Source organism: Coloeus monedula (assembly GCF_965178545.1).
Source record: "Coloeus monedula genome assembly, chromosome: 4".
NCBI lineage: Eukaryota > Metazoa > Chordata > Aves > Passeriformes > Corvidae > Coloeus > Coloeus monedula.
In genome coordinates this window covers 8447081-8471542 of record NC_138784.1, presented here as the reverse complement: position 1 = coordinate 8471542, position 24462 = coordinate 8447081, and the positions used below count along the sequence as shown (strand labels likewise).

The 24462-nt window shown below is 40.0% G+C and overlaps 1 protein-coding gene across 1 annotated transcript in view; it reads right to left on the bottom strand.

Annotated features, from left to right (window-relative positions):
• Positions 1–24462, bottom strand: part of ARHGAP8 (Rho GTPase activating protein 8) — a gene marked incomplete at its 5' end in the record, with an annotated part of 68286 nt that overhangs the window by 14639 nt on the left and 29185 nt on the right. The window contains 6 exon segments of the mRNA XM_082280266.1: positions 102–205; positions 3110–3238; positions 4381–4391; positions 4393–4453; positions 18695–18736; positions 18739–18767. Of these exon segments, the coding sequence (XP_082136392.1) occupies positions 102–205; positions 3110–3238; positions 4381–4391; positions 4393–4453; positions 18695–18736; positions 18739–18767 (376 nt within the window).

Here is a 24462-nt window from a genome sequence, read left to right as displayed (position 1 = left end):
ACAATTTAAACTATTCAGTTTTCCCTTCTATGGAGATGTTAAAGTTTGAATTTACAGGAGCAGATTTAGAAATAAAATTATTTTGAGAATTTTGCCCATACCATATGGAGAAAGCATAGCAGATATTTCAGAACAACATAATTGTGTTCAGGAAGTCCTTGAATGATTTGTTTGCATCTGGTGGCTCGTAAACAGCTCTCCACACCTGCAATGTCAAAGTCATTCTTAACTCTGAAGCACCACAATATTACCAAGAAATAACACCTTATTTATATCTGCTGGAATTACTTTATATCCATCTGAAAGACTGACCACAAAATTCAGCTCTACTAACCACGACCACAGTGACAGTGAGGGTTATTCCTTTGAATGCTTCTGTCACATTTTGTATTATTATGTATCTGGCTAAGACTAATGTCTAGAGTATTTTCTCAATGCAGCGAAACAGCCAAAATATTTTTTTTCACGAGAAGACTTTCAAAGGTCTTGATTTGAATCTCATTATCTCTCCATGCACTGAATTGAGACATCTACTTTTTATTGTCTGGTTTTATTCTTGCTGAGACATAGTCCTGCTCAAAGTGCTATTTTGGTAATCTACTAACTGAAAAAGAAACACTTTTGTCACTCTGCAGGAAATTCTTTTGTCATGGCAAAGAATTTATGAGATGGCCATCTGAGTGGCTGAGAATTTTCTAGAGATGAACCTAAGCAGGTTCATTTCTACAGATAGGCAAAACCAGATCTGGACCCCAAATTTCTTGCATCATCTAGACAGTCCAGGTGAGAATTACACTGACATTCATATTTCAAATACTGTACCAAGTGACTCTTTTTTTTCCCCCGGGATACTGTAATTATTTTAGTACTGTAAGTTTAACACCAAATTGGAGGAAGATCTGATGATGCTAATCATGCCAAACCTAAAGCAGCCCACTTTTTCTGCATCTGTTGCATTTCTCTCTCTCTCTCCCTGGGAGTTCTGCACATGGATGTGTGTGTATGTACAAAATTTCAGCATGTTAACTGTTCTTAAAGCACTGAACTAAATGCATGAAGCTTTACTGCGATAAACTGTGGTGACATTTTTCCCACTGCAAAACTATCAGTTATAAAACACACTAGTCTGTGTCCCAAGAAGTTTTTTTGTCAGCCTTCTGCGGAATAAATAATGCAGGAAGTGTAGCAATCCTGGGTAAAAGAAATCTTGCTTGCAGTTTTCATGACCAAAGGTCATGAAACTTTTATAAATTTTTTATGTTTATAAGGTTTTAATATAAGTTTATAAACATTTAATAAGTTTATTATATTTATCACATTTATAACGTTATTTTATTTATAAGTTTATAAGCTTTTAATATTTTATGCTTATATATTTATACGTACTCTCTCTATATATACTTAAATATTTCTATACTTAAACTTATAATCTTTTTATAAACTTCAAGGTTTTATTAATTTTTAAGTCTGTCACTCAGCTCATTTATTTCACATCTCCCACCAATAACACTTAAAAAAATTCAAGTAAGACAGTAAATAGAAAAGTTTCACTATCATTTCAGACTGCTGTAAAGCAGAAAAAAGAATAGTATTTCTGGGTTTTCAGGTTAAGATATGTAATAGATGCATAACACACACAAACACACACACACACACAAACACACACACACACACACACTCTTCCAGAAGACAGAACGAGAATTTTCAAATCATCCCAAGACAGCTGTCTGTGATTACACCTTTTCAAATCTTCCTTCTGCACTTTATTCACAGAGAAGGTACCTTTGCTGTGGTCCAGCTTGGCTTTCAAGCTTAAGATCTTTGAAAATTGGAATATCACCACAGCATCAGTAAAAGACAGCAGACATCACACTGCATGCCCACAAGAAAGCCCAAGGAGTAATCCTTTTAAACTCTACTTTCCAAAATATTTTGTCAAAATTGAAAACACAAGTAAACAACAGTAACATGGGATGAATGTGTCACAGGCACTTTGCCAAGCAAAACCTTCCACTGTTCCTAGACAATGCACTGCCCTCAGATTATTTTCAGACTTGTGCACATTTTTTACTCTCTCACAAAGTAAAAATATCACACTCAGAAAGTCAGGACAAGATTAATTCAGTAAAAATTAGCATTTATACATTCATTTTCCAAATTTCCCCTATTCTTTCTAGTTCTGAATGACTATTCTTAGTCCTTCAATTTCTACCACCTTCCTGTGAACAGACCTATTCTTCAGAATGCCCTGAGATATTGTGTGAACAGATGAATCCTTCATTTGGAAAATGCATGCTCGTGACTGGAGGCCCCCTGGGTTCCCTGCTAGCTTGGCTATAGCCTGGATGGCAAAATCTCATTCTCCATATGTAGGTGCTAACTCCCAGATATTCCAGGATCTCAGGTGTTCCAGCCCCAGGCATTAAAGGGCATTATAAATTCCTACTTCCTGACAAAGGCTACATAATTAATGTTTTATAATTCATAGATTTAGATCCTTTATTCCCCAGGATGTTTTCCTATGGAATAGTTGCAATGAAAAAATCAAACTAACCCAAACAAATAAAAAAAAATAATAAAAAAAAACCAACCCAAAACAAAAACAAAACAGAAATAACAACAAGAAAAAAAAAAAAAACAAAACCACCACCCCAAGAAAACCCCCTAAAAACAAATCCCAAGAAACATATAAATATCTATAACCATATAAATATCATATAACCATCTAACTTTTGTTTCGACAATTCTTCTGCTGAAACTAAAGCTGCTTTGATGCAACTTGTATCACTGAGACTCACTCATTGGTGGGCCATGACATACAAATGGAGCCCTGACCATGAGAGGTCTGATCCAATTGTTAACAATACAGTAGAATATATAATAAACCAGCGAACTTTGTAAAAAGCAAAGAGGGCCTTGGCAACCCTGACTACAATGCTCTGGTACAGATGATAAGGATGAGGCTGTCCATCCATGGCTGCAGCAAAATATTAATAATATTGTAAATCCACAACTGCCCCTTGCTTAGCAAACAAACAGCTATGATTTTGAATTAGCCAGGTCCGGTTCAACCTGCTGTATAAATTTTTCCAAACATATATATACTCACGAGTGATTCCAAGGACATGATCGTAACAGTCAAATGTTAGCAATGGCTGAGGCAGCTCCCTGAAGAAAGTCTTCAGGATAACTGCAGGAATATGGATATCATGATAATTATCAAAATTCACAGACTTGCCTAAAAGGAGAAGAAGAAGCAAAAAGGGTGTTCAATGATATGTTTTTCTTTAACCTACTCCCTGAAAACTGTTTCTCACAACATTTTGAACAGAAAATCACTTGGCTTTCTGCTGCTGGTAACTCCTGATATTTTATTTTTTCATTTTTCATTTGCATAGAGCATTATGAATTTTGATAAAAGAGGTTCTCCCCATAAAGGCAGTTCAAAAATGACTTCACAGGGAAGTCAGTGACTTTCAAAATTACTTCACTACATTTCATAAATTATTAGGTAAAATTATATTTCTTCGCCATAACCAGAGGCAAGATGACATAGGGACTTTTTAACTACAGTAAAGTGCATAAACTCAATACAAATTTTTGTGAGGGATTGGTTATGTGAAAAGGGACATATAGATTCAGGATATACAGATTCTTTGCAGCTTACTGATCTGAGAAGCTGGCTACGTGAGAATGGGCAGCTAGCTGAGCAAGGTCTCATAAGACAATGCACCACACATCCTGTGTAACAACTGAAGTTACAGAATATTACATGTATCTTGCTCAATAACTGAACCACCATTGAGTCTTACTGCTGAACTATGGGTTTATTTGCAGAGCCAGAAAGGTTAGGTTTTGGCAGTATAACAATAAACATCTGTGGTTAGAAGGCCAGGGAAAAAAGCAGAACTGCTGACCACGAAAGGGGGACTAAGGAGGGGTTTTAGGATCAGCTTAGTCGATGTGAACCACTTAGAATGCGCCGTTACGAATATGCATAAAGCCTATTATTGTTAGTGTATAAGGAGTTCTGGTACAATCAATAAATCGGATTCCTGCTGATCACTCATATTGAGCGTCTGAGTTTCCCCTCTATCGCGACAAATTTTTACGAAAAAATATACAATTTTGGACTCAAACTTCATTAGCTGTTACAGATTTTTTAGAGCTCTGGTGTGACATCAAGAGATGACTTGCTATTCAGTAAGCATTAAGCGCCTGTTGCTGTCTCTCAGGTTTCTGTACTAGTGCGCTTATTATTTTATGTTACAAATGGCTTTGATTACTTAGTTGCAAGAAATTGCATTTCTGCTTCACTAACAAAACCAGGATGAACAAAGCCTTCACATTACTACTGGCAATGAAATTATGACAGCTTACCCAGATTGTAGTTTCTGCACATCTTTGATAGTCTGGATGCTGGCTGACCTCCTGAAGATGTCTACTTGTAGTCCTGAAAAATGATTTTTAAATTAAACAACTATAAAACAAATTTTAAAACCCCAACTGTTTTAAGGCATTTTTGTGCAGATCATTACTCCTTCTACTTCTCTGGAAGTTATTGGGACTCAACACTCTGCCTGTCAGTGGTATTTTGAAATACCTGATTCTAGTCTTGAGGTAGTTCTGAATTATTTATCATTAACTTCCTGAAAGATGTCTATCTAACATTGGGGACTAACTGAAATCTGACTTCATCTAGAGAAGAAAAGTGTTGACAAAGGATCTGACTTGGACTTCAGCTTTCAAGGTAAGTTAGTTATCTGAATTATTATGCAAAACAGGGTGGGGGCAAGAACTACTGCTTTTCTTGAGACTTGTGGTACTTCTTGCTTTTTGAGTTTGGTAAAACTCTCATTTCCCTCTCTCTTTCCTTCTTTCCAGTTTGTGCTGTTCCTCACACCCAGCACATAATGTAATTTCACTCACATGTTGTCTGCTTCCTGCTGGAAGCAGAGTAATTAAAGTATTAGCCTGTGCTGGTGTGACAAAACATAAAATTGCAGTTTTGAGATGTTGGCAGACTAACCATGGCCTTGGAGGCACTACTGTATGTTTCTATATGAGTGAGGAAGACCAGATTGACTTTCTTATTTTTTCATGCAGGTAAGTAGCCAGACTGAAACATTTGAGTATTTCAACTAAAGTACACGTGGGTTTGTTTTCATGATCAAGAATCTCTACTGTGTTCTAGAAAAATTGAGTCATACATTAATGAAGGATACTCAATCATTCTTGCAAATTCACCCAGGTTGCAGATGTATTTCATACACGAAAAATCAGTAAATAGTAATGAATTCCTAATTGAACTCACCATCTAGTATTGTCCACATGAATTTAGGTCAGTATACTAAAAGAACTGATAACTACCACTGAAGTACATTTTCATAGACAAGTTTCAGGGACTTTTGGCAAGGACCTCAAGTTCTACTTGAAAGTGCTCCACTGATTAGATTTAGAGGTTTGGCTGGAGTTCAGCTGAATACAGCTCCTAGTTACTTCCCAGGAATATATGCTATATTGAATAGTAAAATTTTAGCCCATGCACTCAGTTCTGGAAGGAGTATGACATCTTAAACCACCATATCTAAGCTTCTTAACATGCGTGTTACTAAAGGAACTAAGTAACTATGATATATTGGACTCCTGGCTTTACTCTCCATCAGTTTGTGTTTCACTTAAATAAAGTTACAGCAAATAACATCACTGTAGTAAAACTGTTCCATTTGATTTATAGTACAACCTGTCTAAAGACATGGTTTTGGAAGTGGCAGCTGGGAACTGCTAGCTCATGAAGGCACTGTCCTCAGCAATCGTTTCCAGAGAATTTGTGAAATTTTACGCTGGCTGTCAGTGGATTAGAGGTGTTCTGTACAAACAACTCTTTCAGAAAATGGATATCCAGAAGCACTTCCAATTTGGTTTGCTGGGTTAATAATTAATGTTTTTATCTGATGTGAATCTTGCTGTAAGGACTACAATGTAATAAATATCAATTACTAACAGGTTTATGTCTTTATTGGCTAAGCTTTCAAGAGTCTTATTAAAGACATTTATGTGTAGCACAGACAATAGCTGTACTTGTCTGGCCCTGCATCCCATTAATGTTACTATAATGGCATGTAACACTAAGCTCTTGCTGGTTATGTTTTTGGAGAGGAAAAAGCAACTTTTATCTTCATCTGCAAAAAGCTGGGATGCAGGCAATATCTGTGCTTCTTCCAGAACTCACTTACCAGGCCAGGTGAAACTGAATCAATACACTGCAATTTGTTTGATCACAGGCGACGACAAGTCAACTACCAAAGTAAATATACCCAGTGCTTTTTACAACTGTAGGCAACCCAGCCAAATGACAGGACACATAGTTAAGTGTAGGTTAGTGCAATTCTTAGGGAAAAGAAAAAGTCATACTCTTCTATAGTAAATGAACCGCAACAGCCAGTCACATCTTTTTTTTTATTATTTTTTGGATATAAGATGCTCAGACCAGAAAATATAAGAAATTAGAGCAATTCTTAAATCAATCTAGGGTTCTAACTTCATTCTCTGTTAAATAGAAATATGAGTCAACAGCAATTATGCTCTTGATGGTGAAAACAATGAGCCTGGGTACATTGATGAACTGGGATATACATGAACTGAAAAGGACATTTTGCTTTAGAAGTTTGTAAATCTATTAATTGCTCTCAGTGCTTTCTGTATTTAAGCTGGTCAGGGGAAAGCCACCTAAATCCATGATTTGAGAGGTGGTATTTCCCATGTCACACAACCTGAACAGCATTAGCATATGCCCCCTACAAGGGTCTCATAGCAAGTGATGGGAAGGAAGAAAGGGACCTGATGGCTCCCATTGGATATTCTACTGTGATGGGTAAGTACACAGGCTTATAAGCCTGGAAGTACCTTCTCCAACCCTGAATCTTCCTTTTCAGACACTGGGCGAAAAACAACCCAGATCTTAGAACCATAATTAAGTCAACACAGGTTACACACACCAAAATAAAACTAATCTCTGGGTCTTCCTTTTTGCAGATAAAATGCATACCAAAGCCACCTGAGTCATAGGATGAGAAAACAAAACTGACTGAAGGTAATCCTGATCATTACAGCTCAAAGCATTCATTTTTATCCTACCAAGAAATAATTTTGAAGTAGTCTATTTAATTTTTGTTAGCAGTGTTCTTCGATCAAATCCTGTTTACAGCATGACCCCTTTCAGCTGTCTCTGTAAAAAGACTTCTTTTTCTGTGTGTACAAGTTGAGCTGTTTTGCCATGAATAGCAAGAATAGCACAGTCCATATGGAATATCCACCCTGGAGTAGCAGTGCCAGAGAACTGCGAGAGGATGAACAGAGCATGTGATGAGGTAATTCAGCATAAACTGCTCCCTACCCTTCACCAGAAAAATAGATATAGAGATCAATGGACTTTTCCTACCCTGCACTAAACTCCTCAGATCAAAAAGAGTGAAATTTTATTCTAAATATTAAGTGCTATACAGAAAAATGTAGTATATGACTAGCAAAGAAGCCATCTATATTAAATAAAAAGTGATACTGCAATTGAGAATGCAACTGAGTAATTATTGAAGTGTCAGTAATCATAAAAAAACAGGCAGGCACTTCATTCCACATTGAAATAAGATGGCTTTCACCAGAGTAGACAAAATTTCACAGTGCCATAACACAACTGTGTCACATTCCACATTTATTTACTGTTGCTAAAAATGCTCAGCTCCCCTCCTACTTGCCCCCATTAGTTGTCCCACAGGAAAGATACAGAAAATCAAAACTGATAAATTAAAGCAACACATGCTGTCACATTGCTGGAAACTTGTCAAAGAAAGATGAGAAAATTACATTCTTTTTCTTTCAATCATCCTTGATTTGAGGGTTGCTGGCATCAAAAACCTTTGTTAATTTATCTGCTTTCAGAAGAGAAATGGCAAAGAGTGAGCATCTGAATTCCTTCTGTCCCAAACTGAGTTTGGAAATGTTTCTTACAACTGGGATCCTGCCAAGTCTTACAAAGTGTCCATCCTGATTTGGAAGTGGTTTTCATTACCACTAATACATGTCTAAACCAAGAAATCTTTCAGATTTCCTAATTCTAGTAAGATCTATTTTTTTTTAAATCAGAACTAATTTATTCTAATACAAGGACTGCTGAGTTTATAGCATATTTAATTGTCACTGTAACTTCTTAAATGTCCAAAGTGGCACTAACTTTCCTGTTTAAGACAGACTTGAGATTTTTTTTTTTAAGCTAGGATAACAGTGCAAGTTTGAGGAGGAGATTGCATATCCTTCCTTTTCCTTACATGTTGCAATTATTAAAGGATCAGGGGCATGGATCATTGATAGAATTATGGGATCTATAGAAAAATTGTACAAGCAATAGGCCTAGAAGCAAAAGGCCTGTGTGTGAGAAACTGCCTGCATGAGAAAGCACTGGTGTGAGAAACAAGCCTGGGAATAAAGAGGGAGTTTGAAACGATGCAGCTGTCCTGATAAGGTGCTAACCAGGGAACAGGAGGGGTAAACACCAAATTCTTTTAATCATAACATGACTATGGAGGCTTGCCAATGTAAGTCCAATTATGTAGAAATAGAAATGTGCTGTGGTAAGCTTTAGGCCACTTAGGAGTTAACAAGCTGGAATACTATATAAGTGGTTTTGGATTGCTAATAAACCGGAGTTTGCACTTATCAACCACATTGGTTTTGGACTGCATTCCTCCCCCTGTCGGGATCCTCGGGCTCTCGTCCTTTTACAATTCCAACATCTGGCGCCCGAACACAGAACTCAGACTCGAACTCGGAACACGGGACTCAGACTCGAACTCGGGACTCAGGACTCGAACTCGGACTGGCACTCCGTTCCTCTTGACCCGGCGGGAGCCGACTGCGGCACGGCAGCAGCGACCGGGGGCGTAGGATCAGCAGCTGCGGGCCGGCGCCTGATCCCAGCCTGGACCCACCTGACATCAGGGGTCCGCCGAATCGGCTGACAAGGGCTAAACCTGCAAGGCTGCAAGACCCTAACAGCAGGGACAGCGCGGTAAGACGCGGTTTGCGGTTTGGGCGCGGTTTGCGGTTGAGACGCGGTTTTTTGCGGAAAGACGCAGTTACGGAGACTGAGGTGGTCCTTGACTTATTTTTACGCTTTTTAGAAAAGCGGGGACTTTAAGAAGTGCACCTTTATAAGGAACTAGGTAATCCAAGATCGTTTAAAAAGAAACCTAAAGAAACAAAAGCTCTCAAATTCACCTGGAGAGCAGTAACTAGCACTCTCGCAGAAATAAAACCAGAAAATACAGTTGCTGTAGCTGCCATAGAGACTCTAGACAGTGGCAGCGCTGGCTGTAGCAACTCCCGGAAAGAAATAGACTCGGGTCTTACGGAGCGGCGGGCAGAGACCGGAGCCGAGTCCGGGGTAGCACGGTCCTTCGGGCTGGCTGCGAGAAAACCGGTTAAAAACGCGGCGGCGCGCGTCCGCTCACTGCAGGAGCTGCTAAACTCGGCAGAGCCGGATATTACCCCTCCTATGGCTGAGGGAGAAATGGCTGCGAACGTGGAAGTAGAGACACCCGACCCAGGGGGCGGGGCGCAGGCGGGCCTGGCGTCCTGCCGAAAGCGGCAGAGCAACAGAGAGGTCCTAAAACCCCTCCAAAAGCGGCAGAGAGTAAACCACCCCCCCCCCACCCCCCCCCCCCCCCGCCGAACAGCGGGACGTCCGGCAGCAGCGCGGCTTCTGCGGTTTCGTCTCCTGCAAAGCCAAAGCCGGCCGGGGCGGCCCGGAAGTGGCCCCGGGATGGGGAGAAACACCAAGAACTGATACAACAAGTAATCAAAAAGCTTGCTAACTTATCTACACAAAGCATTTTCCAGTCTATCTTTACAGCAGATGTCCTGTGTTCAAAGGATTACATCAGCATCGTACAGTTGTTGTTAACCCCTTCACAGTTCCTGCTCTGGGAATGAACGTGGACTGCAATGCTACAGAATGTCCTGCAACAACAGGGACAAGTCATCGCTACATCACTAACCAGAGCTGTGCCCAGCAAAGTGGTGCCATGCTACAGACCCTGAAACAAGAAGGCACAGTCAGCATCAGCTCCTGAGGAAAGTGATGCCACTACTTCGACAGCTGGGACTCTGAGACCTGTCCCGAGGAGCCTTGAAAGAGGCTGCAGACGTGGCTGAGTGAAGGAGCTGAGGACCTGCCAGATTCACCACTCTCCGTAGCAGGAGAAATAGTGAGACTCTGTGGCAAATTTAACAGCTGCCCTGGATGGTTGCTAGTGACTTGTGGTGCGTGTCGGGGAACCCTTTCCAAAGACAAAATTAAGAAGAAGAGTCGCATAAATTTCTGGGTATATTACATAAATTTTTGGGTATAACACCAAACACAGAAGTAAAGTGAAGAATTGTTTTTTAACTGTCTTGAAACAAGAGCATTAGCAGGCATTTTCAATCAGTTGTCTGCCCATTTAGGTCAAGTGAAAGCAGTCAATTTAACTAGCATTTATGTTTTTACCTAGTATTTTAGCAGCCAGGGCTTACGTTATTTTGCTTAAACTTGCTTGCGGGGAGAGGAATTGTAGGAGCTTGGGGTGGGTTGGACGGTCGGGACGGATGGAGACGAGAGATCTCTGAAGTCAGATCTTGGAACATGCGGTTTATTGCAAAGGGCGTGGGTACAGGGGCACTGCTTAGAGCTGCCAGCTGCAGCTCGGAGCAGGCCCAAGAGAGCAAGAGTGTAAAAGTAAGAGCAAGTAGGTAAGAGTGGAGTGAGCGAAGAGGAGGTAAGTAAGAGAGTAAGCGGGTAAGGGAGTAAGTAGAGAGGAGTTTTGTGAAGTCCTGGTTACAATACAATAAATCATCTTCTGTACTGAATATTCTAATTTCCACTAACCAATCTAATACAAGATACAAATCCTATAGCATTTACATACAGCCTATAAGAATTGTTATATTACCATAGAGTGTTACATCTTAACTCCTAAAAACTACTCTTTGGACCCCTTCTGCTGAGCTAGTAGGGTCTGCTCTGACCCTTGGACCTGTCTGCAAGCAGAGGGTATTGTTCAATCAAGAGGGGATTACCTTCAGTCGGTCATACCATTGTTTTCCAGTTGTTCAGTAACTAAGACTTGGTATCTCAAAGGTGGCCTTCATTTCAATGTCGCTTATAGTTTTCATATTCCCAAAATCTTTTGTCAGGCAATCATATTTATAAGGCTTTCCTGTTTCATCTTCCCCAACAAGGGATAAGTTTTATATAACTTTGCAAATGCCCAATAAGTTAAGTGTGTATGTTATTAGTGTTAGACATATAAGATTATAAGATCAAGCAGCCATTGATTTCTTACCATTAGCTCACAGCCCCGGCTGTGAAAGGCTCCAAGGTATGTGCTGTATAAATCATTCTAACTACTTTTTCCTACTTCACAAGCAGATAAGTGAGTTACTTCAATTAACTGCGCAATTACAGAAAAAAAAGAAGACGGTCTCAACTTAGAGGGATGGTTAAAGTTATTACTTTTAAAATCATGGCTAGTTTTATTTGTGTAGCATTTGATTACTGTAGAATTAGTAATATTATTAATAATAGTGTGTTCACCTTGCCTTCCAATGCTTGCAGAGGATAATATACAAAGTCACTACATCTGTGACTGATCAACTATTGCTTGTACAAAAAGAAAAAGGGGGAATTGTTGCAATTATTAAAGGATCAGGGGCATGGATCATTGATAGAATTATGGGATCTATAGAAAAATTGTACAAGCAATAGGCCTAGAAGCAAAAGGCCTGTGTGTGAGAAACTGCCTGCATGAGAAAGCACTGGTGTGAGAAACAAGCCTGGGAATAAAGAGGGAGTTTGAAACGATGCAGCTGTCCTGATAAGGTGCTAACCAGGGAACAGGAGGGGTAAACACCAAATTCTTTTAATCATAACATGACTATGGAGGCTTGCCAATGTAAGTCCAATTATGTAGAAATAGAAATGTGCTGTGGTAAGCTTTAGGCCACTTAGGAGTTAACAAGCTGGTATACTATATAAGTGGTTTTGGATTGCTAATAAACCGGAGTTTGCACTTATCAACCACATTGGTTTTGGACTGCATTCCTCCCCCTGTCGGGATCCTTGGGCTCTCGTCCTTTTACAATTCCAACACTGACATTCTGCACAATGAATACAGAGCAAGTGAGTGGGATGTCTGCAGCCCGTAAAGGTGGTTTGCACTGCAAGAAAGTGCACAGCAGAGCAAGAGCAGAGGGCAAGAGAAGAGACAGTCCCAGCCCTACTGAAAAGCTGAGCAGCAGCAGAATCCAAAGTGTGTTTGTGTCCTTGCAGTTTTGAATTGCAGTCTATAGCCTTCGCATGTGTGAATGAATATTCTCAGTTTACACTCGGCATATCTGAGAATAATTTACTTGTAATGCTTGAGCACCAAAAATACAAACTGCTTATTACAAAGTTCATTTTTACTTGATGGCACATGAACCAGTCTTGGAATTTATTTAATCTCCATGAACCCTATGTAAAAACATTCATATGAAAAGAGCCAAGAACTTGGAATATTCAAGTGGCCAATGAGAAGTTTTCCCAGTGTTGCATTTTTAAAAGGTATTCACAAGAAATGGAGGCCAGGATGCAAAGCTGCAGCAATCCAAACATATTCAGAATGCATAACCATCCATCTCTACTCATTCTGACTACCACCACCATTAAAAAAATGAAACCAGACTTTTCTCCATCAGCAAGATTTGTTGTGATTCATGGAAGGGAGGAGGAGGAAAGATTAACCATTGTTTGCCACTGCTTCTTCTACTGAACAGATAAAGGACAGCTTTCCTTGTCACTATAATCATACAATAGGACATTTATTACTTTATCATTAAACTTCTATTACATGGTTATTACCATTTCATTTAGCCATTTGAGCCATTGCCCAGGACTCTCCTGTGGTACCACAAAACAACAGAGAACAAAAACTTTATGCTGCAAAGCACTTCCAGTCAAAAATATAGGTGGGGTAAAAATGACTCAGCCATGGGAGCTACTGTGAGATAATTTTCCTATAGGGACCAGTTTTCTTTTCTGCTTTACAATTCCCCAGTGCAATTCTTTCACTGTGAGTTCATTGTTCCATCATTTCTGAGCTGCTGTTGATCTCACATGAACTCGTTAGTAATCAGTTCTCTATGCAATTTACCTGTAGATGTTTCCTTATATGGCCACTCTATAGAACACAAATGTTATCTAATTTCAGAAATTTTAGCAATAATCACAGCAGGTTACTTTGGTTTTAAATCTTTTAAAGCATGAATAAGCATGTTGTTTATACCTTTGAGGATACTCTCTAAAACATAAAATACATTAATAATAATAATCCTACCTATATATTTCAAAGTTGTATTTTGCATAAAACAAGCACAAATGACAGTGTACTAATGTTTCAAATACGCTTGAGTGACATCCCTGCCCTTTGTAACCTATTTGACATCTTCAAGCAGGTCTGAACAGTGCAGTTTATAAATGTATTGAATCAAATAAAAATTCCCTCAAAAGCTGATGCCTGACCTCCAGATGTTGGGGGGTTTGCAAACAAAATATGGATTTTGTCATGCAGTTTTATCCTCCATAGCACGGCATTACTCATATCACTGGTTACCAAAACGGTCATAAAGGGCAGTCCTTTTACAGTCTCACTTTGGCACAGAAGAGATTGTGAGGACACGTGGAGACATATTAACCAGAGAATGAAAATGACCACCCTGTGGCTAAGTTTGGCTCCTTGGAGAAAAGGACCTGTGAGTGAAGCATCAGGATTGCCCCAGAAACACTTAGAAACTGTTCTGACAAGAGAGTGGTTATTAAATTAAGCAATGTAATTTCTCAGGGCATAGGTAGTACACACACAAAAAAGCTTTATTTAGTGCAAGTCAAGCCTTGCATTTATAAACCAGAGAGTTTTGAGGCTGTGCATAGAAAAAAAAATGTCTTCTATTTGCTGGTGTTGGGGTTTTAGTTTAGTTTTAGTTTTTTTCCTGTTAAAGGAATTTTCTCCCATATGCATGTTGCTAGGGGACAAATAGCTGTACTTAAGAAAGACAAAAAGGGGAGTGGGGCGGGCCTGGCTACTCCTTTGTCTACACCTGGGTGTGGGGTCAGTTCGCTCTCAGCGTTGGGAGAGAGAAGCTGCAAAGAAAGGAGCTGCTGCTTTTTTTTTTTTTTTTCGGCCGTTCTTTCTTTCTTCTGGAAACAACGCCGGGACCCCAAAAGCCGCTTTCCCTGCCCTGCTGGAGGCCAGGCTGTGGCCGCCCTGCCCCGCTGCTGCTGCTTCGAGCTTTCACTGCGTTGTAGCCCTGCTCGCCCTGCCTGCGTGGACCTCCGGGGGATTCCCCTTTTGGATACATCTCGTCTGCCACCCGGGATTTGTGTTTGTGCCTGCTGCTCCAGCCTGCCGTTCTAGCCTGCCGCTCCAACCTGTCGTTCCAGCCTGCTGTTCCTGAGAGTCCGGGATCGGCTGCCCAGGGGTTTGTGGAGCCTTTGTCCCATCCCTTCCCGGGATCCCAGGCCGCCATTGCCGCGTGTTTCCCGAGCTCGCTCCGGAGCGCCCCCTGCAGCCGCGGGGGAACCATCGCACCTGCCCTGCTCACCGGGAGCCGCCAGCGCCCCTGCCGGCTGCGAGCGGAACTGCACCCGAGGGGAAAGGGCCCGACAGCCGAGAAGGCTGGGACTGGGTTTGTGTGTGCTGTTACTGCCATAGTTGTTGTTGTTTTGTTTGACTGGTTATATACATATATATATATATAGTAAAGAACTGTTATTCCTATTTCCCACATCTTTGCCTAAAGGCCCTTGATTTCAAAATATAATAACTTGGAGGGAAAAGGGGTTATATCTGCCACTTCAAGGGGGGCTTCTGCCTTCCTTAGCAGACACCTGTCTTTCAAAACCGAGACAGCTGGTTACTATGAAGATCAAGTTAGAAATGTGCTGTTAAGCGTGTTTGGCCTGACTAAATTATCACGTGTGTTCGGGATGATACCACACCCTTCTTTCTGAAATTAAGAGCATGTCTCTGGTTTGGTCCAGAAGATGCTCTGAGGTTTAGTCTTAATGAGCTGATGATTCTTTCAGGTACTCCAAACTCATTTTAGGAAACCAGTTCTTCTCTGTGAAGGTTACAAAAACCGAAATCAGGAATTTTAAAATTCAGTATTAAAAACGTTTTTCACTCTAAAGTGCAACTGGAATGAAAGTGGTGAAATGGCTACATTTTATTCCCTTCTTGAAAAAAACAACCTGATAATTACAGAAATTAAGAAACTTCAGCTTATTGTGTTTATTGTAATACTGTCTGAGGTGTGAGCTATAATAGTTCTTGTTTCTAAAATACAAGTAGATGTAGATGAATCTCTGCAAACAGCAAATTCTTTAGTCTCTGTAAACGTACTGAGGGACTTACTACCTGGATCCAGTGAGAGCCATCTTGCTCACAAAGAGCTATCTAACTATGCAGTCAGATGAATGTAAATGTCTGATAAATGTAAACTGGATCCAAGAAGGGAAATTTTGGCTCATTTGTACAGGTGACAGTGCCTCCACACTGGGAGGAGCTGCTGCAAATAGAGGTGTCTGGAACTGAGGCACAAAATTTAAACATCAAGGAGGAAGACCGTGACCCCATGAAATCTGTCAAAGGGACTGGAATCAGTAAGGTGAAAAAGGTCGGGTGAACTTTAGGGACTTAGAGCTTCCTTAGCCTGGACACACCGCTGCAGGTGCCTAGTCTGAATAGCAGCACAGCTCCTGCAGCAGAGCTGCTCAAGAAATAAGAATCTGAGCAGTGCAGAATGGACTTAAAGGATGCCACAGGATCACTGATATTTCAAGAAATCCTACTCTGTTGATGAAACAGGATTTTGCAGAAGCTTCTGTGATCCTACACAAAATTGATTTCAAGTACATAGATGTGAAAATGTAGCAATGGAAGAAAGAGTGTCACTACTGCACTTTGGGTGAAAACCAAACTCTGTTAACTCTGCAAGGCTGAAAACTCTGCCAAAATCAAATGAAACAGGACAGTGACAGTGAATTTTTGTCACTTCCAGAAGACAAAGCTTTTATTGTGCTTATGGTCATGTCTGGAGTGCAAAAAACACTAGCAATCACCCTCCCAGGGCTGTCAGCAACCCACAGGGCCAGCACTTGCTGGAGACGGCACAACTGAGATATTCCAGATTTATAGAGAGAGTTAAAATCACAGCAGACAGCAGGTACAACAGATACCTGCACACCTACAATCAAGTGTAAAAAAATGCATGTCTATCACCTACTACTTGCCTTGGCATGGCAGGTACTTGCTTTCAAGCATCAGTTGGCTGAGAATGTCAAAAAACACTCTACCTGATAAGGCATCTCTCTTTAGAAATCTGGTTTGTGGAAATCTCTTTATGATAGGGAATATGACACCTCTGAGCAAACCTGGGCTTGGCTGGAAAATAACAATGTTGACAGAGCCCTGGATTTTCCTTCCTGAGGACACAGGGGGATTGAGAGCTGGGGAAAAATTACATAGTTCAGCTAAGAAATGTTTTGACGGGACTGTGTATCAGTGGCCAGCACTACACCACCACTGACTTCTGAAGATGCACAAAGTAGGACAAGAAGTCTTATCATGTAGGAGTCCATCCCTTACGAGCTGTGCTGTTACTGCACTGAATAGATGAAATTTTAGCCAAAAGTGTACAAGGTTTGGAGAAAACTCAAGGATGATTACTGCTTTCAGAATGACAAACATTTCATCAAGGAGAAATTATGCAGTGATGAAGATGAGCCAACCCTAGGGTTTTTTTAACCATAACCATCATAACTTGCTTTTTTTTCCTCTACGGCACATTGGTGTTGCTGCTTCAGAAAACTGTGCATATCTGAGCTGACTCAGCAATTGTTGAGGGAGAATAGTATGAAACTGGTGCAGAAGTGATGAGACAAAACACCCAGAAAAAACAAAAGCAAGACATAGAGGGTTTGTGTCAGATCAGTGCAAGAATAATTAGTTATTGGCCACTAACACAACATAATGATGGCCTTCTGTGCCTTTAAAATATTTAAATGGGCCCAAGAAAGTACCAGAATGCAAAGCCTTCCTCATATGCACAGGCAAAATTTTAATTTAATTAGCATTTTAGTGGCTTTATTCTCACTCAATTTCTAAGTATTAACAGCTGTAACAGATAATAATGTTAGTGCCACAGTCACCCTCATTATAGCTCTCTTGACTTAAGCGATCAGTGAGGAAGAGGTATTTGCCTATTAAGATAAGCTAAGTATATGGAAGGATGATTGTTTCATAACAATTTAGAGCACAAAAAAAATCTGGCTTTCGTCTGCAGATGGGGCATGCACTGATATATGCCACAAGCTCTAATTATCCACTTACGATTATCACAGGAATGCCACTCATTTGCATTCAACATTCTTAGTAGTGAACTATTTACATTCCCTGTATTCAACCATAATATTTGGTACAAGCTACACCTGCAAAGTTTTCATAATCACCACCACTCTGGAAACAGCACATCCAAAGACCTTTACGGGTCTGTGTGGAAATCCTGAATTTGGACCGTGAGGTGTTCAAAAAGGTCTGTTAGGAACTCTTCACCTACTACAGCACTCTTCACCTTTAATAGCACAACTGGCCCCACTGCAGCACTCGGCATTGGCTACTGCAGGTATTTTGAAGTTAAATCAGCAATTTTTAGGGGCAAGGAGCCAGCTGTTTTGCACACAAGCATCCCTACAGATGCTCCACTACTTGTACACTCTAAGGTGCAGTGGATATCTCTCTTATTCTCCCATACCCATCATTAATCAGGTACATTTAAGGTATGAAAAAATATGAAATATACAACAAAAATACGAAAAATACAACAAAAAATAGTGGTGAGTTTTTTAATGTTCTTATTTACCGTGAGATAAACTAAAATACAAAGGAGCATAGCCTAGCAATGAGGGCAAATATCAGTGTTGTCTGTCCTCAGTTAAATACGTACTGTTTTGCACTGACCTAATGGAAGTCAGGCTTTCTCTTGAAAATCAGCAATAGAGTTGAGAAGCAATGTTTTTCTTGCCTGCCTCCTTTTGTCTTGACAATTGAGAAGCCTACTCAGCACAAGTTTTAAAAAATGTTTGTAATTTATCATTTAGGGTTTAAATAAACTCAAACTCAGGCCAAACCTTGGTGGAAATAGTTAAAATGAACCCATACGAAGACACACATTGTTTGAATACTGAAAGCAAAAACTAGAATACATTGATTTTTATTGGACATTGTACTTAATTCAAACACTATTATATGGGTTTACAATGCATATTTCAAGACGCTGCTCAGATTTGCTGTTTCCTAACCAATCCTAAGAGAAAAAAATTGTGTTTTGTTTTTTTTTTTTTTTTTTAATAAGACAGTATCAGACAATATTTTTATCAGACAGTAATCCAACAATAATTATTTTCCATCCTCTCATGGCAGCACCCAATTGCCACTCCAGTTCTCAGGATATAAACATATCCTGTGTAGTTGTAATCTTCGCTGTATCAGGCACTGAGTGTTAAATAGTTTCATACTATTGTTCTTGTTCAGAAAAAACCATCCTCTTTTGATACAGAACTCACCTTTACTTTTTAGATAGGATAAAATTTCCTTCATTACTGGGGAATTAGTTCGTCTTTGTTTTTGTCCTCGATACTGTCAGGGAGGGGGGAAAAAAAAGTAACATCCTTATAATGACATTTATAGACAAAGACTCAAAAGTAAGACAGAACAGTCTGAGCAAAAACCTGAGAGAAATCTGAGAGCACAGATACATTAAACTTCACAAATGAAGGCACCTGTACCTTTAGAACTCTAACAGGCACTGAATGAAAAATAGAAACAAATAACTTGGGTTTCTATTCAAAGAGCCATTCCTAAACACTTATTTCTTGCTAGGAAAGCTGTATAACTGCCCCAGTGCCCAGAAATAAATAAGTGCTATTTGCTGGGCTGAAAGGGAAGCAAAGACAGAACATCAGAATTATGTTCCAAGCTAACCTTCTCCCTACTTGAGACTGGTTTTCCTTTAGTTTAGTTCCCCTCCACTGGCATGTCCCAGCTGAGCTGTGTTTAACCACAACAGGCTGATGGTGGCAACTCCGACTGGTTTGTTTGGACACTGTTGGTGGAACAGGGTTTCCAGGCAGATTAAAAGCAGGCAAGGAAGGAGTTAACAGCAAATGCTTCACATTAAGTCTTGATCAAGGGATGCTGCAAGTTTAGGAGACTTTTATCATGCAGATTTTTCTTTGTCATTTGTTTCTTTTTAAGCCACAATGTATGTATAATTAAAAGGATATTGTAGTATTTATTTTGAAGGCAAAGCAATGCAGTGAGATTATTAATGCTTTGAATTACTTCCATGAAATTAGATTTCTTTTTCTTTCATGAGTGAACAGTTGAGGCAAAAAAATCAAACATTTTTTTGATCTAGACAAAACAGAAAATTCTGTAATTATCTTCCTTATTTAAAAAATAAAAAAATATTTCGGCAGTTTGGCAAAAGAGATGGTCAGTATCTGCTGAGCATTCTGCTACTCTTTATAGTAATCCACAACAAAATAACAGACCAGCCTCAGATTTTAAAGTAGACTTAGTACTACCAGCTGAAGTTGCACCTGCAGAAGAGAATGATTCTTAAGGCCTTTTTCTTTTCCAAGTACTGTGATTTCTTCTCTTTCTGTCTAGGCTTACTAATTACTTTATCAGTATAAACTAACTGATAATAACTGTAATTGTATTTGATACAACTTCTGTAACATCATTGCATGGAAAGAGCAGTCTAGTATTACATTTTGTGTTTACACTACACATAAAAACTAGTTCAAAAGGAATGGTACAGCAATATAAGTCAGCATGGAAGGATGGGGAAATTGTCAAATCTCTCTCCCCCATATTTGTTTTCCCTATGCTTGTCAATGGAGTTAGAAGATGGTAAGTAGATTGGTTAACTTTGGGTCCCCATGCTCAGGAAGTTGGTCACTCTCAGCTTCGCATACAGAGGCAGTGGGGGGATCCTCCAACAGGAGACTCAGAGCAGGATCATGATTTAGATACTGAATCACCCTGTGGTTTTGCCTCTCTTACTCATAAACTGACATGGGAATTAACTTCATGCTATTTGGTTATTCAGCCATCAAACATTTTGACTCCATTCATCACTCCAGGGACACAATGCTGTCTGTCCTTGACCAGTACAGTCTCTCCCAGTTACAGCTGCATTGCCCACCCAGTCCTAGTCTACTTCTTTCCTGTTTCCACCATCTATCCTCTTCCCAGGCACTAAAGTCTGTGTCTCTATTATGTTATCCAGATTCTCCCATACTACAGTTTGTACATCACTTCCCCATGCACTATAGAAAACACTGCAAGTTGCTATGTCATTGTAATAAACACGTTGATATACCTCCCAGAGCTCTCTCTACTATTTTAAATACTAGACCAATCTGCTGTTTTAAAGGAAGCTGCAGAACTAATGAAGTTGTTCTTTGTTGCTATGAATTTCTGTCCTTTGTCCTACCTCTTTCCACATCTTGGTAATCCAAGATTATTTCCTTATATCATCTACAACCTCACTTCACTTACAGAGTATTCTCATTATCTTCCCCTCACCACTTTCCTCATAAGGTAAGGAGTAGCTCATAACTAATCACCATCTAAATGCTAACTGATGCACCAACATACCAAATGCAAGAGAAAACTGAATTCCTGCTACAGTTTCTATCCTTTCAAGAAATGATTTTCAAAAGTTTGCAGTATTTCAGAGAGCTCTACTCCTCTGTCAAATTTGGATGACATAAGCCCAAAGCTCTTCTGTAAGCCTTACTAAAAATCACTCCACTGACTGTTCTTTTTCAATAAAATACCCATACCAGAATCTAAAGTGTATAAAATTCAATGATGATCTATGTATGGGTTAATACCACTTTGTGGACACCGCTGTATGTAACATGAACCATTTAGGAAAGGGGAATTTTCCTTGCTGTAAACAAACACAGAAATTTTGCTTTAAAAATACAGCCAAATTTAACAAACCATGTTCACAATGCGACAATCTCAGACATCTGACCAAATAAATTCTACAATGTATGTAGCACACTCACAGGGAAGAGAAGACTAACAGCAAGGAATGAATTTAATTCAGATAATCTTAAAGTATGGTCTTTTATACATTAGAAATTCTCATTATTTGCTGCTGCTTGCAAGTATAATCTTTAGATGAAACTATCCAACTTCTTGTTCTTACACATTGGCAAGGCACCATGAATTTCAATACAAAACAGTACTGGATCTGTTGGAGCAATGATTCTCTGCAGCATCATAATGACATGATAATGGCCAGAAGAAATATCTATGACCTGACTTGCAAGACCAAGTCCCACCTAAATGTTCCCCATTATCACAGACCTCTGAGAGCTAAACCAGAGGCTATGAGTGCTCCACAAAAAAAAACAACTCACTAATGAGAGAAGCTCCTGCCACCAGGACCAAGTTCATGACATAGTCCTCAGAGCAGCAACATAAAACACACAGTGACTGTGCAGCCCCATTAATAAACTAGTCTTGCTAATAAACAAAACCAGGAAGGAAGTTCTAGGGGCACTTTGTACAGCAAGCAAAGTTGAAATCCTCAGTGAAATTGTATCTCCCAGTAAGGGACTGAAGAAAAAAAGGGGGTGGAAGATGAGGTCAGTACTGAGGCCAACGGTCCAGATGCCAGTGAGGAAAAGCCTGCAGCAAATCAAGGCAAGGGGGAAAAAACGCACATTAATTTTAGCTTTTCTAATAGTTCTAACGTACTCCTTGTGTGTCAAAGGATTTTACTTCATGTATCTAAATCAGTAGCCTAAACACTTAAGGCAGCTTTTATTAAAATTTGTCAAAAGCCTAACTCACTTAAATGGGAACATCATCAAGACTTTAATATGCTTGGAAGCTGTTACATCTTTATTATTAACAATTTAAGCTCCTGGAACCCATTCTCAGCCTCTCTAAAGTTGCACTGATTGCATTTGCTTTTTTACAGCTGCTCACTCCAGAGGCACCAAATAGCAACCTAGTGGCTTTTTTCAAATGCTCTCTAATTATTGTTGTTACCCATAAATGTGTTTCCTATTTCAGTGTATAAATAGCAAACAGATTATTTACAGCACTTGCTCCTGTTGAGAACTAGTATATCTGTCAGAGAAGTGAAACAAATAACCAGGCTATAATTTGTAATAATAAACCCTACACATCACATTTCCTTTTTCTAGGGAAAAAAGGTACAGTTGCACAGTTTCTGCACTTCTAACATTTTCTACAGGATTCCAGTTTCCTTTGAAGGAAAGTTTCTGTTCTCAGTAAAATGAACAAGGTTCTCAAGAAAAATGGTATTTTAAAATAGAGTAGGATATTCCCCTACAGTCATGCAAAGGATTGCTCTGTGTCTGCAGCACTGGGGTGAGCTGGAATGTGTATTTTCAGAGCATTTCACATTGTGGGACACAGCTTTCACTTTACTGGACCTAAAGTGAGATAAAATGATCGGGACATTACCTCAGCTAATGTAAATCAGACCAGCTCAAAGGTCAATAAAATGACACCTTTGTCCTCTCTCTTTGGATCCTGCCAAACAATCCATGTTTCTCCTGCCTGGTCCAGGATGGTGGTATGAGCTGCGATAGATAACGCAAACTATCACTCAGGCAGTGCTACAGGCTAACGCTGTCCCTGGCTCATTTCCACAACCTCTGGAGTGTCCTCAGTCAGAGGAGATGCAGTGTTATTTCTGTGACGTCTTTCTGGACTGGCTTAGCAGAAAAGCGCTGGCTGGGCGTGTGTGCTGGCTCCTCCACAAAGGAGGCACTTCAGGTACCCGGTGTTCTTGAAACATAGATTTAGAAAAAACTTCATTTTCTCCCTGCTGAGGCACATTTTAGGTAGAGGCTAGCTGTATTGAAATAAGTTAGAGTAAGAAGGAATTCGGGCCCAGCTAGAGTTAATTAAAATAGTTAAGAGAGTTGGACCTTAAATGGGTTTTAAGATGTTAGTAACTGATTACCAAATAACTGATGATCTGTATGTTTGTTTAGCTATGCTTAAAACGAGGAATAGAAACATTGATAAGTTGGTGTAGGGAACAAGGACAATTACCAATTTCCTCCCTTTGTGGGAACCTGTTCAAAAGTCACGCAAGAGGAAACTTAGAGGTCACTAAATTAGGATTGTTAAAGTTCAAAAAGGCAAAAAGGTCAAAATGAGGAAGATGAGTTACTTCATCTTTATTGGGACCACTGACCCAATTCAAGACCACCGACTCAATTCAGGGGACACACTGTGCATTCTTAATGACATTTAAGCTCATTTCTATATGAAGTGGAGAATGGGAGGTATTAATGTTATGAATATGCATTTGTGTTTTGGATATTCATAATATTTGGAAATAAAAAGCGTCGTGTTCGCTTGTATCGGGGCCCTGCGTCTTAGGGAGCTATCCCACACAGTGCCTGGTGCCAAATAAAACATACGCTTTCTAATTCTAAACTGTTAGACAGTTTTTGTCCGTCTCAGTTGGATACCGATATTAGATCGATATTCATATTTTGGTAAATCAGTCTGGGCTCACGTTACTCTGGAGGCAAAGAGAGGAGCTTCTGGTCTGGCTTCCAACAAGTTTACTGTCAGAGATAACCAGGCTAATAATAATAATGGTGCCGAGAGGCTTTTCCCTCAGTTTTATAGGGGGTTTGAAAACCTTGGGGGGAGGGAAGGCAACCAATGAGATACAAGCCAGGGGGAAGATACAATTCAACAAGAACCACTGCGGGAAACCAGGAGGCGGGAGTTACAACAAAGAACCAGTGAACAACCGAGTAACAGAGAATTTTCCCAAACAGAGGGAGGCGGTTTGGACCTGGGTGCCACCCAGAGGGACGTGGCTTAGGTCTCTGTGCTGTCCATCAACCCACCCTCATTGTCACTGTCCTGGGGGAGGAAATTCTACCCAAGGGAGTGCCCTGAATTGATTGACATTCCCCTGTCCCAGCCCAGCAGTGGGCTGGGTCACAGCAACAACAGGCAATTTGAAAGGAGATATTTTCTTACTCTCTCTGCTTAAGTGATGAGCAGGACAGAGCATTTCTACAGTGCTCAGTACAGTTTCTGAAAATGATTCACAGATCTCAGTCATATCGCAGCAATGTCAGATTCCAGAGAGATCTATTCTGGTAAACATAGTGCCAGGGAGAAGAACTTCTCACTGTAGGATACATGATCAGTTACTGCAACCTGTTACACACCCAGTGACTCACTTCTAGACAGCAGACAATTTCCCACATAAGGCCTTCACACATTGTACTGAAATGTC